The following is a 19,714-nucleotide window of genomic DNA, read 5'->3' as shown; positions in this document are numbered from 1 at the left end:
GATGCAGCAGTGTAGCGGTGTAGTCGTGTAGTGATGCAGTGATGCAGCAGTGTAGCGGTGTAGTCGTGTAGTGATGCAGTGATGCAGCAGTGTAGCGGTGTAGTCGTGTAGTGATGCAGTGATGCAGCAGTGTAGCGGTGTAGTCGTGTAGTGATGCAGTGATGCAGCAGTGTAGCGGTGTAGTCGTGTAGTGATGCAGTGATGCAGCGGTGTAGTCGTGTAGTGATGCAGCAGTGTAGTGGTGTAGTGGTGCAGTGGTGTAGTGATACAGTGGTGTAGCGGTGCAGCGGTGTAGTGGTGCCAGGAGAAGGTGGTATAGTGTAGGGAAAGGCACCCTGTGTGAAACATCCTATGTTTTCCTTTTTTATGAGTTTTCCTATAGATTTATCAGATTTTCACTTTCAAAATCAAACTTTTTTATAGAAAAAATACCAACATTTGATGGTCTAAGTCCACAACAATGCTTAAACCACATCAATCTGATTGGGTGGAACTGTCAGGGCCTAGCTCCCCAGTCAGTGGGCCTGTCAACCCAGGCCCATCCATGTATACGCCCCTGATGCAAACAGCGTATGATGACAATTGCCCTCACAAAATAGCATACTAACCAACACTTCGGACTAAACTTTTTCAATACCTAGTTTGCATACCCAATGGTGCCTTAGTTAGTATTTACTGGTAAATATCATACGTTGAAACGTCTTTCCTACCCTATCCTTCTGTGAGCTGCTCCATGCCAAAACCAGTTGAGAGCTGCACACTCTTGCTGCCTGTAGATGATATTCTGCTGAAACTAGGCTATGTGTACGGCGCGCATGTTAATATATTTCACGGGCTTTGCGATTGTGTAGGCTACTTTGTGCATGATTTGTCTATTGTACTACATCATTGATAAGTCGTATAGCTCCACTACACTACTTTGATACGCATCAGTAGGGATTATTAAGAAGTGAGAATATGCAATGCTCAACTGAAAAACAAGTGGGTATATGGCTTATACCTGCGTATAGCCTCCACTACACCACTGGCCCTTTGTGTTTTACAAAAAGTGCACTCTCCTACATGAGTGCGCTGGTATTTCGGTTGCTGTCCTTTCAGAATCACAAACCTGTCACACACTGAAGGCCTATAGGTTCGCCACTGATCAAACATGTCTATAATAAATATAAAGGCTGTTAAGATATTTATGTTTCAAGAAAGGAGTGTATGTATTTGGCCTGGCGAAGAGGTTTTATGCGCTGACTGAATGGAAGCTGATAATTATGAGATTTTTACTCTGCTGGTCTCGGGAAGAAATTACTAGTCCTTATTGTCCGAGACCGAGTCAAGACCCAGTACAAATGTATCCGAGACCAGACCGAGACACTCAATATGTGGTCTCGAGACCGGACTCGAGTACTACAACACTGGTATCAGCTCTCTGTCTATTCCTAATTTAGGCCATCTCTTTTACTCCAGATCTATAGGTAGGGTTGTGATCTCCTGTGTAATTAGTTTGTAGTAGCTCACCCATAGAAATAAGAATGAATAGAAAGGGGTGTCTCCATTCAAGTCAATGATGGCATAATGGGTGGACTGGCAGCCATTTTGAGTGTACCCATGCCAGGAAGTAAATGCAGGAAGTGTACCCTTCAATTTGTGCTGTGATTTGTTGAGCCATCTCAACTGACATTACAAAAAATTAATTCCATTGCATGAGCCACATCAGTTAGCATAATTTGAATGAACATTCTACACTGAACAAAAATATAAAGTGTTTTATGAGCTGAAATATAATATCCCAGAAATGTTACATACAGTATGCACAAAACGCTTATTTCTCTCAAATGTTGTGCGCTAATTTGTTTACATCCCTTTTAGTGAGCATTGCTCCTTTGCCAAGATAATCCATCCACCTGACAGGTGTGGCATATCAAGAAGCTGATTAAACAGCATGATCATTACACAGGTGCACCTTGTGCTGGGGACAATAAAAGGCCACTCTAAAATGTGCAGTATTGTCACACAACACAATGCCACAGATGTCTCAAGTTTTGAGGGAGTGTGCAATTGGCATTCTGACTGCAGGAATGTCCACCAGAGCTGTTGCCAGAGACTTGAATGTTAATTTCTCTACCATAAGCCGCCTCCAACATCGTTTAGAGAATTTGGCGGTACGTCCAACCGGCCTCACAACCACAGACCATGTGTATGGCGTCAGGTGGGCGAGCGGTTTGCTGATGTCAACGTTGTGAACAGAGTGCCCCATGATGTCGGTGGGGTTATGGTATGGGCAGGCATTAAAAACAGACAACGAACACAATTGCATTTTATCAATGGCAATTTGAATGCACAGAAATACCGTGACGGGATCCTGAGGCCCATTTCTTTTAAGGTATCTGTGACCAACCGATGCATATTCCCAGTCGTGAAATCCATATATTAGGGCCTAATGAATTCATTTCAATTGACTGATTTCCTCATATGAACTATAATTCACAAAAATCTTTGAAATTGTTGGATCTTGTGTTTATATTTTTGTTCAGTATACATTACCATGGCAATCCAGCATCAGTTGATAGAACATTCCAAAATACAATGGAAATTATTGCAACACAATACCAGACAGCCATTGTGAGTGTACCCATGACTTTACCAGTGAATTGCCATGGTTAGAGCTTCCAAGTCCGTTCTATTCATTCTTATTTCTATGAGCTCACCTTTCCCATCTCTCTCTCTCTCTCTCTCTCTCTCACTCACTCACTCACTCACTCACTCACTCACTCACTCACTCACTCTCACTGTCTCTCTCTCTCTCACTCATACACACACTCTTTCTTTTTATCTTCCTGGCGTCGTAATACTCTCTCTCTGTTTAATGGGTGACTCAGAGGTCACAGCCAAACCTCTCTGATCAAGGTGTGTTATAATGTAACCTAAGACAAACACCCTCCATCAAACAGACTCAAGTCATGGATCAAGTGACTAGTCCTTTGATGCTGCCAGTACAGCAGTCGCCATACTGTTCTTGTGTGAATTGTAATACTTCGCTACTGTAGAAAGTCCAATGTCACCTGTTGTTTTTTTTTGCCACATTATTTTTGCTTTCTATGTTTAGAGTGCAATACTTCAGTTTTGGTAACCGTGTCAATATGACTATCTTCCATCCTGTCCGTGGCCTGTAGTGTAGTATAGAAGCTAACCATGTCAATATGACTATCTTCCATCCTGTCCAGGGCATGTAGTGTAGTATAGAAGGTAACCATGTCAACATGACTATCTTCCATCCTGTCCTTGTAGTGTAGTGTAGTAGGTAATCCTGAACCAGCTGTTGGAGGTATCAGTGTGCTGCTAAACCCCAGTGTTAGGCTGCCGCTACAGGGCCTTAAATTAGAGCCTCCTGCTCCTCCCTCCCTCCCTTCCCCCTGGGTCTCTTCTCTCTGGACTCCTGTGGCTCCACTACTGGGCCTTACTGTGTGAATTCATACCTGAATGAACTCTCTCACACACACACAGACACACATACACACACACACACAGGTGGGCCCAGGGCTGGATTAAGAAATCATAGGCCCAGGGGCTTTGCTTTTTTTATATACATTGCTGCAGGGACTTGCTTCCTTTCAGCCACAAGAGCATTAGTGAGGTTGAGCACTGATGTTGGGCGATTAGGCCTGGCTCACAGTCTGCGTTCCAATTCATCCCAAAGGTGTTCGATGGGTTGAGGTCAGGGCTCTGTGCAGGCCAGTCGAGTTCTTCCACACCGATCTCGACAAACCATTTCTGTATGAACCTTGCTTTGTGCGCGGGGGCATTGGCATGCTGAAACAGGAATGGGCCTTCCCCAAACTGTTGCCACAAAGTTGGAAGCACTGTATGCTGTAGCGTAAAGATTTCCCGTCACTGGAACAAAGAGGCCTAGACCGAACCATGAAAAACAGCCCCAGACCATTATTCCTCCTCCATCAAACTTTACAGTTGGCACTATGCATTGGGGCAGGTAGCGTTCTCCTGGCATCCGCCAAACCGAGATTCATCCGTCGGACTGCCAGATAATGAAGCGTGATTCATCACTCCAGAGAACCCGTTTACACTGCTCCAGTGTCCAATGGCGTCGAGCTTTACACCACTCCAGCAAGCGCTTGGCATTGCGCATGGTGATCTTAGGCTTGTGTGCGGCTGCTCGGCCATGGAAACCCATTTCATGAAGCTCCCGACTAACAGTTATTGTGCTGACGTTGCTTCCAAAGACAGTTTGGATCTCGGTAGTGAGTGTTGCAACCGAGGAAAGACGATTTTTACGCGCTTCAGCACACGGCGGTCCCCTTCTGTGAGCTTGTGTGGCCTACCACTTCGCAGCAGAGCCGTTGTTGCTCCTAGACGTTTCCACTTCACAATAACAGCACTTACAGTTGACCGGGGCAGCTCTATCACGGCAGAAATTTGACAAACTGACTTGTTGGAAAGGTGACATCCTATGACGGTTCTACATTGAAAGTCACTGAGCACTTCAGTAAGGCTATTCTACTGCTAATGTTTGTCTATGGAGATTGCATGGCTGTGTGCTCGATTTTATACACCTGTCAGCAATGGGTGTGGCTGAAAAAGTCGAATCCACTCATTTGAAGGGGTGTCCACATACTTGTGTGTATGTGTATATGTACAGTGAGGGAAAAAAGTATTTGATCCCCTGCTGATTTTGTACGTTTGCCCACTGACAAAGACATAATAATATAATAATATAATATGCCATTTAGCATACTTTTTTTTTTTTTGTGTATGGGTGGTCCCGGGGATCGAACCCACTACCTTAGCGTTACAAGCGCCGTGCTCTACCAGCTGAGCTACAGAAGACCAGCTGAGCTAGATCAGTCTATAATTTTAATGGTAGGTTTTAATGGTAGGTTTATTTGAACAGTGAGAGACAGAATAACAACAAAAAAATCCAGAAAAACGCATGTCAAAAATGTTATAAATTTATTTGCATTTTAATGAGGGAAATAAGTATTTGACCCCTCTGCAAAACATGACTTAGTACTTGGTGGCAAAACCCTTGTTGGCAATCACAGAGGTCAGACGTTTCTTGTAGTTGGCCACCAGGTTTGAACACATCTCAGGAGGGATTTTGTCCCACTCCTCTTTGCAGATCTTCTCCAAGTCATTAAGGTTTCGAGGCTGACGTTTGGCAACTCGAACCTTCAGCTCCCTCCACAGATTTTCTATGGGATTAAGGTCTGGAGACTGGCTAGGCCACTCCAGGACCTTAATGTGCTTCTTCTTGAGCCACTCCTTTGTTGCCTTGGCCGTGTGTTTTGGGTAATTGTCATGCTGGAATACCCATCCACGACCCATTTTCAATGCCCTGGCCCCCCATAATGTTTCCACCTCCATGTTTGACGGTGGGGATGGTGTTCTTGGGGTCATAGGCAGCATTCCTCCTCCTCCAAACACAGCGAGTTGAGTTGATGCCAAAGAGCTAAATTTTGGTCTCATCTGACCACAACACTTTCACCCAGTTCTCCTCTGAATCATTCAGATGTTCATTGGCAAACTTCAGACGGGTCTGTATATGTGCTTTCTTGAGCAGGGGGACCTTGCGGGCGCTGCAGGATTTCAGTCCTTCACGGCGTAGTGTGTTACCAATTGTTTTCTTGGTGACTGTGGTCCCAGCTGCCTTGAGATCATTGACAAGATCCTCCCGTGTAGTTCTGGGCTGATTCCTCACCGTTCTCATGATCATTGCAACTCCACGAGGTGAGATCTTGCATGGAGCCCAAGGCCGAGAGAGATTGACAGTTATTTTGTGTTTCTTCCATTTGCGAATAATTGCATCAACTGTTGTCACCTTCTCACCAAGCTGCTTGGCGATGGTCTTGTAGCCCATTCCAGCCATGTGTAGGTCTACAATCTTGTCCCTGACATCCTTGGAGAGCTCTTTGGTCTTGGCCATGGTGGAGAGTTTGGAATCTGATTGATTAATTGCTTCTGTGGACTGGTGTCTTTTATACAGGTAACAAACTGAGATTAGGAGCACTCCCTTTAAGAGTGTGCTCCTAATCTCAGCTCGTTACCTGTATAAAAGACACCTGGGAGCCAGAAATCTTTCTGATTGAGAGGGGGTCAAATACTTATTTCCCTCATTAAAATGCAAATCAATTTATAACATTTTTGACATTCCTTTTTCTGGATTTTTTTTTGTTATTCTGTCTCTCACTGTTCAAATAAACCTACCATTAAAATTATAGACTGATCATTTCTTTGTCAGTGGTCAAACGTACAAAATCAGCAGGGGATCAAATACTTTTTTCCCTCACTCTATATACACTACCAGTCAAAAGTTTGGACACACCTACTCATTCAAGGGTTTTTCTTTATTTTTACTGTTTTTTACATTGTAGAATAATAGTGAAGACATCACAACAATGAAATAACACATGGAATCATGTAGTAACCAAAAAAGTGTTAAACAAATCAAAATATATTTTAGATTCTTCAAATAGCCACCCTTTGCTTTGATGACAGCTTTGCACACTCTTGGCATTCTCTCAAACAGCTTAATGAGGTATTCACCTGGAATGCATTTCAATTAACAGCTGTGCGTTCTTAAAAGTTAATTTGTGGAATTTCTTTCCTTGTTAATGCGCTTGAGCCAATCAGTTGTGTTGTGACAAGGTAGGGGGGGGGGTTATACAGAAGATAGCCCTATTTGGTAAAAGACCAAGTCCATATTATGGCAAGAACAGCTCAAATAAGCAAAGAGAAACGACAGTCCATCATTACTTTAAGACATGAAGGACAGTCAATATGGAAAATGTCAAGAACTTTGAACGTTTCTTCAAGTAAACTTCCGACTTCAACTGTGTATATATATATATATATATATATATATATATATATATATAATAATAATAATATGCCATTTAGCAAACGCTTTTATCCAAAGCGACTTACAGTCATGCGTGCATAAATTTTTGTGTATGGGTGGTCCCGGGGATCGAACCCACTACCTTGGCGTTACAAGCGCCGTGCTCTACCAGCTGAGCTACAGAGGACCACTATATATATGTATGTGTACTACCGTTCAAAAGTTTGGGGTCACTTAGAAATGTCATTGTTTTCTTTGAAAACATACATGAAATGAGTTTGAATAGGAAATATAGCAAAATGAATAGGAAATGTAGTCATTGACAAGGTTAGAAATAATGATTTTTTTATATAAATAATAATTGTGTCCTTCAAACATTGCTTTCGTCAAATAATCCTCCATTTGCAGCAATTACAGCCTTGCAGACCTTTGGCATTCTAGTTTTGAGGTAATCTGAAGAGATTTCACCCAATGCTTCCTGAAGCACCTCCCATAAATTGGATTAGCTTGATGGGCACTTCTTACGTACCATACGGTCAAGATGCTCCCACAACAGCTCAATAGGGTTGAGATCCGGTGACTGTGCTGGCCACTCCATTATAGACAGAATACCAGCTGACTGCTTCTTCCCTAAATAGTTATTGCATAGTTTGGAGCTGTGCTTTGGGTCATTGTCCTGTTGTAGGAGGAAATTGGCTCCAATCAAGCGCCGTCCACAGGGTATGGCATGGCGTTGCAAAATGGAGTGATAGCCTTCCTTCTTCAAGATCCCTTTTACCCTGTACAAATCTCCCACTTTACCACCACCAAAGCACCCTAGACCATCACGTTGCCTCCACCATGGTTGACAGATGGCATCAAGCACTCCTCCAGCATCTTTTCAATTGGTCTGCGTCTCACAAACGTTCTTCTTTGTGATCCGAACACCTCAAACTTCGATTCGTCTGTCCATAACACTTTTTTCCAATCTTCCTCTGTCCAGTGTCTGTGTTCTTTTACCCAACTGAATCTTGTCTTTTTATTGGCCAGTCTGAGATATGGCTTTTTCTGTGCTACTCTGCCTAGAAGGTCAGCATCCCGGAGTCGCCTCTTCACTGTTGACGTTGAGACTGGTGTTTTGCGGGTACTATTTAATGAAGCTGCCAGTTGAGGACCTGTGAGGCGTCTGTTTCTCAAACTAGACACTCTAATGTATTTGTCCTCTTGCTCATTTGTGCACCGGGGCCTCCCACTCCTCTTTCTATTCTGGTTAGAGCCAGTTTGCGCTGTTCTGTGAAGAGAGTAGTACACAGTTGTACGAAATCTTCAGTTTCTTGGCAATTTCTCACATGGAATAGCCTTGATTTCTCAGAACAACAATAGACTAACGAGTTTCAGAAGAAAGTTATTTGTTTCTGGCCATTTTGAGCCTGTAATCGAACCCACAATTGCTGATGCTCCAGATACTCAACTAGTCTCAAGAAGGCCCGTTTTATTGCTTCTTTAATCAGCACAACAGTTTTCAGCTGTGCTAACATCATTGCAAAAGGGTTTTCTAATGATCAATTAGCCTTTTAAAATGATAAACTTGGATTAGCAAACACAACGTGCAATTGGAACACAGGACTGATGGTTGCTGATAATGGGCCTCTGTTCGCCTATGTAGATATTCCATTAAAAATCAGCCGTTTCCAGCTACAATAGCCATTTACAACATTAACAATGTCTACACTGTATTTCTGATCAATTTGATGTTATATTAATGGACAAAAATAAATAATTTATTTCGAAAACAAGGACATTTCTAAGTGACCCCAAACTTTTGAACGGTAGTGTATATATATTTTTCTTTATTTTTACTATTTTCTACATTGTAGAATAATAGTGACAACTATGAAATAACACATATGGAATCATGTAGTAGCCAAAAAAGTGTTAAACAAATCAAAATATATTTTATATTTGAGATTCTTCTAATAGCCACCTTTTGCCTGGATGACAGCTTTGCACACTCTTGGCATTCTCTTAGTCAGCTTCACCTGGATTGCTTTTCCAACAGTCTTGAAGGAGTTCCCACATATGCTGAGCACTTGTTGGCATGCTTTTCCTTCACTCTGCGGTCCGACTCATCCCAAACCATCTCAATTTGCGATTGTGGAGGCCAGGTCATCTGATGCAGCACTCCATCACTCTCCTTCTTGGTAAAATAGACCTTACACAGCCTGGAGGTGTGTTGGGTCATTGTCCTGTTGAAAAACAAATGATAGTCCCACTAAGCCCAAACCAGATGGGATGGCGTATCGCTGCAGAATGCTGTGGTAGCCATGCTGGTTAAGTGAGCCTTGAATTCTAAATAAATCACAGACAGTGTCACCAGTAAAGCACCCCCACACCATAACACCACACCCTCCGTGCTTTATGGTGGGAAATACACATGTGGAGATCATCCGTTCACCAACACCGCGTCTCACAAAGACACGGCGGTTGGAACCAACAATCTCAAATTTGGACTCCAGACCAAAGGCCACATTTCCACCAGTCTAATGTCCATTGCTCATGTTTCTTGGCCCGAGCAAGTCTCTTCTTCTTATTGGTGTCCTTTAGTAGTGGGTTCTTTGCAGCAATTCGACAATGAAGGCCAGATTCACACAGTCTTCTCTGAACAGTTGATGTCGAGGTGTGTCTGTGACTTGAACTCTGTGAAGCATTTATTTGGGCTGCAATTTCTGAGGCTGGTAACTCTAATGAACTTATCCTCTGCAGCAGAGGTAACTCTGGGTCTTCCATTCCTGTGGCGGTCCTCATGAGAGCCAGTTTCATCATAGCGCTTGATGGTTTTTGCGACTGAAATGTTCTGTTTTGACTGACCATGTCTTAAAGTAATGATGGACTGTCATTTCTCTTTGCTTATTTGAGCTGTTCTTGCCATAATATGGACTTGGTCTTTTACCAAATAGGGCCATCTTCTGTATACCCCCCCCCCCCCCCTGCCTTGTCACAACACAACTGATTGGCTCAAACGCATTAAGAAGGAAAGAAATTCCAAGAAGGAGAAAAATGTATGCACTCACTAACTGTAAGTCGCTCTGGATAATGGATAAGAACATCTGCTAAATGTCTAAAATGTAAATGTAAGAACGCACAGCTGTTAATTGAAATGCATTCCAGGTGACTACCTCATGAAGCTGGTTGAGAGAATACCAAGAGTGTGCAAAGCTATCATCAAAGCAAAATGTGTCTATTTGAAGAATCTCAAATAGAAAATATATTTTGCTTTGTTTTACACATTTTTTTGGTTACTACATGATTCCATATGTGTTATTTCATAGTTTTGATGTCTTCACTATTATTCTACAATTAAAAAAGAAAGAAAGAAAAACCCTTGTTCTAAAACTTTTGACCGGTGATGGCCAATGCGCTCCTCGTGGCAATAGCCAACAGTGCTGCTGTTCATGAAACATTGGGAGTTGTTGAAATGTTATTTATTCTATTGGTTCTACAGACAGATTAGTCTTCTATTTTCAGCGGTAGGCATTTGCTTTCCAAACTTTTAGTTTTTCTCGTGATTGTATTTTGAAATTTGCCAAAGGCAAACAGACAGCCGCAACCAACCATAGAAATATAATCCATCGGTTGCAGTTCCTATTCAAGTCAGGACTGGCAGGCTTTGCTAGTGTACCCATGAGTTTAACACTCAAATTGCCAGGGTAAAATGTTCCATAACCCTTCTATGGATTATATGTCTATGGCCACAACGCAACAAGCTGTATATTCGGCATGCATGCTGCCCAAATTGCGGCCTTCTCGACTGTAGGCAACCGGTAACTGCCTAAATAAAGGAAACAGTTGAGTAAATGAGGGATACAAATTTTATGTTATGGTGTGTGGGAGGCATTTTACTGGAATGGTTTAGGTCCACTTGTAGAATCTGTGCGGAAGCGCATTGAAGCTGTTCTGGCAGCTCGTTGTGGCCCAACTCCCTTTTAAGACACTTTATGTTGGTATTTCCTTTATTTTGGCAGTTACCTTTATGTGCTTGTGATAAAATTTTGTCCACAGTGATTTAAAAAAAACTGTTGAACCTCTGGCTAAATTATGCTCTCTGGTGTATTTTGAACATTGAGAGTGGGCTCCTGTGGTTGGGCTTGGGCCCAGCCCCTGACTCACACAATTGACCAGTCACATTTATTTATTATGCAGTTTTTAAAAAACGTTTTATTTATTTAATTAGTCTGTTACCCACGTGGGCCCCCTACCTCCTCTCCTCCCCCCATCTGACGATTACCAGAGCGGCAGCAGCAGGCTGTGATGGATGTCTGGGTGTATGATACAGAGGGGGATCAGTTGACAGACGGCCAATGACTAGCAGATGCAGGGGGAGATTGGCTGCATCCAACAGATCTGGTGACAACATGTTATATGTGTGTGGGACGTGTGATTGAAGATGGGTTGCACAACAGCCTAAGTGCCTCCGTGAGGGCATGGAGAGTTGGGGGACATATTACGAAATGAGTTTAATTGTGTTTACAATTAATGGTACCCAAACTATCTGCACTGACTCTATCTTGCACTGACCCTACGCACACTCACTAGACTATATATACACACCGTATACACACTCATTCACACACACTACATTGACACTCACACAAAACCCATACACATTCACATACACTACATACGCAAACAAAGACATAACACACACACGCATACCGACACAACACAAACACACATACAGTGGGGAGAACAAGTACAGTGGAGAAAAAAAGTATTTAGTCAGCCACCAATTGTGCAAGTTCTCCCACTTAAAAAGATGAGAGAGGCCTGTAATTTTCATCATAGGTACACGTCAACTATGACAGACAAAATGAGAAATAACAATTCCAGAATATCACATTGTAGGATTTTTTATGAATTTATTTGCAAATTATGGTGGAAAATAAGTATTTGGTCAATAACAAAAGTTTCTCAATACTTTGTTATATACCCTTTGTTGGCAATGACACAGGTCAAACGTTTTCTGTAAGTCTTCACAAGGTTTTCACACACTGTTGCTGGTATTTTGGCCCATTCCTCCATGCAGATCTCCTCTAGAGCAGTGATGTTTTGGGGCTGTCACTGGGCAACACAGACTTTCAACTCCCTCCAAAGACTTTCTATGGGGTTGAGATCTGGAGACTGGCTAGGCCACTCCAGGACCTTGAAATGCTTCTTACGAAGCCACTCCTTCGTTGCCCGGGCGGTGTGTTTGGGATCATTGTAATGCTGAAAGACCCAGCTACGTTTCATCTTCAATGCCCTTGCTGATGGAAGGAGGTTTTCACTCAAAATCTCACGATACATGGCCCCATTCATTCTTTCCTTTACACGGATCAGTCGTCCTGGTCCCTTTGCAGAAAAACAGCCCCAAAGCATGATGTTTCCACCCCCATGCTTCACAGTAGGTATGGTGTTCTTTGGATGCAACTCAGCATTCTTTGTCCTCCAAACACGACGAGTTGAGTTTTTACCAAGAAGTTCTATTTTGGTTTCATCTGACCATATGACATTCTCCCAATCCTCTTCTGGATCATCCAAATGCACTCTAGCAAACTTCAGACGGGCCTGGACATGTACTGGCTTAAGCAGGGGGACACGTCTGGCACTGCAGGATTTGAGTCCCTGGCGGCGTAGTGTGTTACTGATGGTAGGCTTTGTTACTTTGGTCCCAGCTCTCTGCAGGTCATTCACTAGGTCCCCCCGTGTGGTTCTGGGATTTTTGCTCACCGTTCTTGTGATCATTTTGACCCCACGGGGTGAGATCTTGCGTGGAGCCCCAGATCGAGGGAGATTATCAGTGGTCTTGTATGTCTTCCATTTCCTAATAATTGCTCCTACAGTTGATTTCTTCAAACCAAGCTGCTTACCTATTGCAGATTCAGTCTTCCCAGCCTGGTGCAGGTCTACAATTTTGTTTCTGGTGTCCTTTGACAGCTCTTTGGTCTTGGCCATAGTGGAGTTTGGAGTGTGACTGTTTGAGGTTGTGGACAGGTGTCTTTTATACTGATAACAAGTTCAAACAGGTGCCATTAATACAGGTAACGAGTGGAGGACAGAGGAGCCTCTTAAAGAAGAAGTTACAGGTCTGTGAGAGCCAGAAATCTTGCTTGTTTGTTATTGACCAAATACTTATTTTCCACCATAATTTGCAAATAAATTCATAAAAAATCCTACAATGTGATTTTCTGGATTTTTTTCCCTCAATTTGTCTGTCATAGTTGACGTGTACCTATGATGAAAATTACAGGCCTCTCTCATCTTTTTAAGTCGGAGAACTTGCACAATTGGTGGCTGACTAAATACTTTTTTCCCCCACTGTACATTATTTACCATTCATTTCTATTGGGCACAAAATAATCTGAAACACAACCAAAACTAACTGCAAATGCATGCAACAAGTCTGTAGAGTCCCAAGCTTGATGTAGTCATTGTGTGCTAGGAATATGGGACCAACTACTAAACATTTGACTTACTTTATAAGACTCTTTAGGGGTGTCAATTTTGAACCCTACCTTTTTGAGAAAAAATATATATTACTTGTTAAACAAAATATTTTTCTCTGAGAAATTGTATCAGTATAAAATAATATAATTTCCCAAAAAATGTGCATACAATATAGCACAGTATTTGCATTATTTATTTTATACAGTCATTATTGCTAATCTTTATCAAGGGTGTCAATAGTTTCTGGCCCCACTGTATAAAAGAATGAGAGTCTTTGCTACAATTTGTGCACTGGGAACATAGTCCATATGGACACATAGAGTACACACAGGCTAGCCACTATTCCCCCCTCTGCTATCAATCACTTGTCCTCTTGTTCTTTTTTCTGTGTCCATCTCAGTTTTATACAGCCCCAGAAGTGTGAAAAGTTTGCCTGGTTTAACTTGATCAATTATTCTCTGCTAATCTAAAACCTCTGTGGGAGAGCTTTGAAGACTCCCTGACCCTGTCCAACCAAAACATGCTCTGCCTCTCTGCACGTCTCCTCATCTCTCTCTCTGCACGTCTCCTCATCTCTCTCTCTCTGCCTCTGCACATCTCCTCATCTCTCTGCCTCTCTGCATGTCTCCTCATCTCTCTCTCTGCCTCTCTGCACATCTCCTCATCTCTCTCTCTGCCTCTGCACATCTCCTCATCTCTCTCTCTGCACATCTCCTCATCTCTCTCTCTGCACATCTCCTCATCTCTCTCTCTGCACATCTCCTCATCTCTCTCTCTGCACATCTCCTCATCTCTCCCCACTCTCTCTCTCTCTCTGCCACTCATTTCATGGCCCCACGTCGGCAGATATGCAGGAAGATATTTTGCCTAATTAAAGTTGAGCACTGTACAGTACAGAGCAGGTCACTTACCAAACAGCCTCATGTCACAGGTTCTTGTTATTTTGGCTGTGTTGAGTCTCATTGGTGGATAGGAAGGATAACAATTACATCCAATAGGAACTGCCATATTCAGGGGATTATAGTCATGGCTCACTGAAAAAGATTTAATTATGTTGAGTGCACTGATGTCATTGATGTCAGATAGTCGTGGTAACCTCTTAAACCACTGGTCAGAGAGTGTGAGATATGTAATGTAGAGTTTAATGAGGTGTTTGTGGCTGGCTGGGAGGGTTCGGGATAGTTAGTTTTGGTGAGGAATAGATGGCTGTATTGGAAAGGGGATTTGTGTATGTTTGAGAGTTTTTTACGGTGGGTGTGGAAGGATAGTTTGGACTGGGTAGAAGGATAGTTTAGGCTGGGTAGAAGGATCGTTTGGGCTGTATAGAAGGATAGTTTAGGCTGGGTAGAAGGATCGTTTGGGCTGTATAGAAGGATAGTTTGGGCTGGGTAGAGGGATTGTTTGGGCTGGGTAGAGGGATTGTTTGGGCTGGGTAGAGGGATTGTTTGGGCTGGGTAGAGGGATTGTTTGGGCTGGGTAGAGGGATTGTTTGGGCTGGGTAGAGGGATTGTTTGGGCTGGGTAGAGGGATTGTTTGGGCTGGGTAGAGGGATTGTTTGGGCTGGGTAGAGGGATTGTTTGGGCTGGGTAGAGGAATAGTTTAGGATGGGTAGAGGGATTGTTTGGGTAGAGGGATAGTTTAGGCTGGGTAGCGGGATAGTTTAGGATGGGTAGAGGGATTGTTTAGGCTGGGTAGCGGTGTGGGGGCTAGCATAGCTTTAGCCGTTGAGAGACACATGTTGTAATGGCTGCCATCACTCTTTCCAGCACGATGTGTCCCAGAACTCTCTGAAGGCAGCCCTGGACGGGGTGGTGCAGGAGTGTGTGAGCTTCGTGGGAGTGGACATCAACATCTGCTCAGAGACCCTGATGAGGTAGGGCCGAATACTTTCCCTCAGCAGTCACAACATGGCCTTCACACACAAGCTGGCCGCCAGCGCGCTGTTTAGTCTGACGCCCCACTCTGTCTCCCACTCTGGCCCGACTGGGACGGGCAGGCCTTACAGAGGGAATAATTTACATTGACATTTTAGTCATTTAGCAGACACTCTATTCCAGAGCGACTTACAGGAGCAATTATGGTTACGTGCCTTGGTCAAGAATACATTGGCAGATTTTTCACGTAGTCGGCTCGGGATTCGCACCAGCGACCTTTCGGTTACTGGCCCAACGCACCTAACCGCTAGGTTCCTTGCCGCCCAGTGTTTGGCTGACAGGCAGACTCACACTCCCAAAACGCATTCTCTCACTCACTCACACACACACACACACACACACACACACACACACACACACACACACACACACACACACAGAGTGTCAATCCCTCACCCCCCTTGTCTGCCTCTGTAAAGGCTTGGAGAGAGTTACAACATGTTTGTTTTACTCAGCACTTGGCCTTAACCAACAAAACAACAAAATAGTGTTCAAGGTGTCATTACTACATTCCAAATTATCGTACTGACCCCCTTTTCTCTCTTTATACACACAAACATTCAGCACACCATTACACCTTTTTCTAAGGGAATGCCTTTTATGAGATGAAGGTGCATGGCCAGGCTGTAGGCAGTAGGCAGTGAGCAGGTCATCTGTTTACCTGGGTGTTAATTAGGCTTTTACAGGGGCCCCAGACAGGCCTGCCCAACGCTCCAGAGCCCCAGACACACTGGACGTGTTCAATATTACTCGCCCTTTATTTAGGAGGGATGACGTAATGTTGTATGTTTACACTAGGCCTGTCTGTCTGTCAGGGAGGACTGTCACTCTGCAGTGGCACACTGGAGGTCACCAGAGCAAAGTCCCTCAAAGCCTATAGTCTGGAGAATGGAAAAGGTCACACACACACACACACACACACACACATAATATGTACACTACCATTCAAAAGTTTGGGGTCACTTTGAAATGTCCTTGTTTTCGAAAGAAAAGCCATTTTTCTGTCCATTAAAATAACATCAAATTGATCAGAAATACACTGTAGACATTGTTAAGAAACGCTGTGTACTACTCCCTTCACAGAACAGCGCAAACTGGCTCTAACCAGAATAGAAAGAGGAGTGGGAGGCCCCGGTGCACAGCATCCCGGAGTCGCCTCTTCACTGTTGACGTTGAGACTGGTGTTTTGCGGGTGCTATTTCATGAAGTTGCCAGTTGAGAACCTGTGAAGCGCCTGTTTCTCAAACTAGACACTCTAATGTATTTGTTCTCTTGCTCAGTTGTGCACCGGGGCCTCCCACTCCTCTTTCTATTCTGGTTAGAGCCAGTTTGCGCTGTTCTGTGAAGGGAGTAGTACACAGCGTTGTACGAGATCTTCAGTTTCTTGGCAATTTCTCGCATGGCATAGCCTTCATTTCTCAGAACAAGAATAGACTGACGAGTTTCAGAAGAAAGTTATTTATTTCTGGCCATTTTGAGCCTGTAATCGAACCCACAATTGCTGATGCTCCAGATACTCAACTAGTCTCAAGAAGGCCAGTTTTATTGCTTCTTTAATCAGCACAACAGTTTTCAGCTGTGCTAACATAATTGCAAAAGGGTTTTCTAATGATCAATTAGCCTTTTAAAATGATAAACTTGGAATAGCAAATACAATGTGCCATTGGAACACAGGACTGATGGTTGCTGATAATGGGCCTCTGTACGCCTATGTAGATATTCCATTAAAAATCATCAGTTTCCAGCTACAATAGCCATTTACAACATTAACAATGTCTACACTGTATTTTTGATCAATTTGATGTTATTTTAATGGACAAAAAATTGCTTTTCTTTCGAAAACAAGGACATTTCTAAGTGACCCCAAACTTTTGAACGGTAGTGTATGTCTTAGGGAAACCTAGGGAGATTTATTCCTAAACATTGCTGTGATTTTCAAGAAAAATAGGGTGTGGTTTTCCAGGTCACAGGCTCTAATAGGCGAGCAGATGGCAGAGTGAGGGTAACAGCAACAGTCTCTTGGCGATGTTCCCTACTAGTAATACTATGCCGCCCTTCCTCCTTGTCCTTAAATATAGTGTTACTGTCCTTCTGTGTTTTTTACTGCAGTAACCTGTGTGTGTCTGTCTGTGTGTGTGTCAGACACGTGGCAGGTCTGAATACAGGGCGTGCAAAGAGCATAGCAGAGTGGAGGGAGACCAACGGGCCCTTCATGAACAGAGACCAGCTGAGACTTGTGAAGGGCCTGGGCCCTAAGAGCTACCAGCAATGTGCCGGCTTCATCAGAATCAACCCTCAAAACCTGCTCAATAACCACAGGTACACACAACCCACCAACCACAGGTACAACAGCATCAGACCTGCCAACCTGCACACATTTTGCATACCATGCTTGCAATTTGAGGTCAAAGTACGCTGGTACGAAAAACTACCCTAAAATACGTAAAAATAGGCTTCTAGTTGGCACATTGCAGTTTTTGACTCAACCGTCTGAAGTTGGAGTTGAGGCAATCAGTGGTCTTTGGTGAGGACCTAAAATCTTTAGCTCTCCGCTCCGGCCCGCCCACGTAGGGTTGGGAAAATGAAGAACTAACTGTTTGCCAAATACATTTTCCAAAATTGTATTTCTTAGTCAAGCACATAACTACTATTATTTCGTAGTTAGCTCCTTAGCTAAGGCGTCATTATGACGAAGGTAGTTAGCTACAGTGTTTAGTCAACTAAGCGATAACACTTTCTTGCTTGCACATGCTTTGATCTCTGCAATGGTAGTAGGAGCGAGCGCATAGGCGAGCAAGGAAACGTGCAGTGTTGCGGTAGTTAAGTGCCTGTCGCTGCGTGGATGGAAACAGATATGGCAGAGAACTGTTCCGCTAATACTGTCCTTCACAGAAAGTTATATTAGACTGTTAAAGATTAGTAGGCCTATGTTAATTTATCAGTTCTTGATCTGTCCTCTTCATATAGCTTTATGTCAGCAGTAGGCTGCTAATGATGTCATAATAGTCAGTTCACCAATGACAACAAGACATGTTGAAAGAATGGTAGCCTAGTAGTCAGACCTAACTTGATGGATTAGGTCAGGGATGGAGATGTGAAACAAGCTCATATAGGCCTAGTTCAGTTGTTTCATATTCCAAATAGTCTGCAGTAAGCTAGACTAATACATTGCATCCAGTAATTGAATTATTCTGAATTTTCTCTCCAAACTAAATTGAAGAAGCCTACTTTACATTTTCACTACACTATCCACATAAAGACACCTATTAATTAGGATAATCATTACCTAGAAAATGGGGAAAGTGTCATTGAGACCACCTCAATTTCATTTAGGATGAAACACAAGACTTCTATCTTGGCTACATTCTTATCCAATGTCTATGGACAGGAGCACAGAGTTTAACCTGCTCAGACAACACCAATCACCCATAATACAGTCATTTCGAAATCAGTGATCATAACTAATGTTATATCTGTTTAAACAGAAACACACTCCAAAAATTCAAAAATGTAAGTGTTTTGTTGATGGTGGTGGAAAACACTGTCTCAGGCGCTGCACCAGAATCTCCCATAAGTGTTCAATTGGTGACACAAACACACTTTAAACCCCCTATGCTTCTTTGAGATCCCCCTTTCAAAGTCACTGAGATCTCTTCTTCTAGCCATGTTAGCCAAAATAATGGGCTAATGTTAATTGCTTAATTAACTCAGGAACCACATCTGTGTGGAAGTGCCTTCTTTCAATATACTTTGTATCCCTCATTTACTCAAGTGTTTCCTTTATTTTGGCAGTTACATGTAGTGCTTACATTAAAGGAACATTTCGAAAATGTTCAGCTTCATATTCATAATCTCCAGCACCACCCCAACGTCAACATATGTAGAAATTGTGCGTTTCTAGGTTTTGTAGTAAAAAAGATAGAGGAAAATAAGTGTTTCCAATGACATCATCGGGGTGCATTGTGTGATTTTGACCAATTATGAGTAGGCATTGTCTACTAATTGGTTGATGATGTCATTGGAAACACTTATCTTCCTCTATCTTTTTTACTACAAAACCTAGAAACGCACAATTTTCACATACTGTATGTTGACGTTGGGCTGGTGCTGGAGATGATGAATATGAAGTTTAATTTTTTTGAAATTTCCCTTTAACAGTTAAAAACATTTGCAGTTATTCATCCATGGGCTTTTATGAAATGTATCAGAAGCTCACAGGGCCATTTTGAATGTTCTGTCCTTATTTGATTTGTAGAGCCCTTTTGATTTACAGACAGAAATCACAAAGCTCTTAACAATATGAGCAACCGTTGAAATAACAGTAGCTAGTTCACAGGTTCACACTGATTGACCCACTCAAGGGAAAAAGTGTGTTAGTTGAGAGCTGAGCGCTGACTGAAATTATTCTTATTTTTATTATGAGGATATTTAAATTCATTACTTTGAATTGACTAAATTGAAAATAGAATTGTGC

The 19,714-nt window shown here is 42.8% G+C and overlaps 1 protein-coding gene across 2 annotated transcripts in view; it reads left to right on the top strand.

Moving 5' to 3' along the window:
* Window positions 1–19,714, top strand: part of srbd1 (S1 RNA binding domain 1) — a 109,748-nt gene that overhangs the window by 66,957 nt on the left and 23,077 nt on the right. For both annotated transcript variants that reach the window (XM_041859033.1, XM_041859032.1), the window contains exons 17-18: window positions 15,073–15,179; window positions 17,383–17,559. In XM_041859033.1, coding sequence (XP_041714967.1) covers window positions 15,073–15,179; window positions 17,383–17,559 — 284 coding nt within the window. The remainder of the gene's footprint in view (window positions 1–15,072; window positions 15,180–17,382; window positions 17,560–19,714) is intronic.

The sequence above is a fragment of the Coregonus clupeaformis genome, chromosome 31 (assembly GCF_020615455.1).
Source record: "Coregonus clupeaformis isolate EN_2021a chromosome 31, ASM2061545v1, whole genome shotgun sequence".
Classification (NCBI taxonomy): Eukaryota; Metazoa; Chordata; class Actinopteri; order Salmoniformes; family Salmonidae; genus Coregonus; species Coregonus clupeaformis.
The sequence above is the reverse complement of the archived record's forward strand: the minus strand, read 5'-3'. Positions and strand labels throughout refer to the sequence as shown.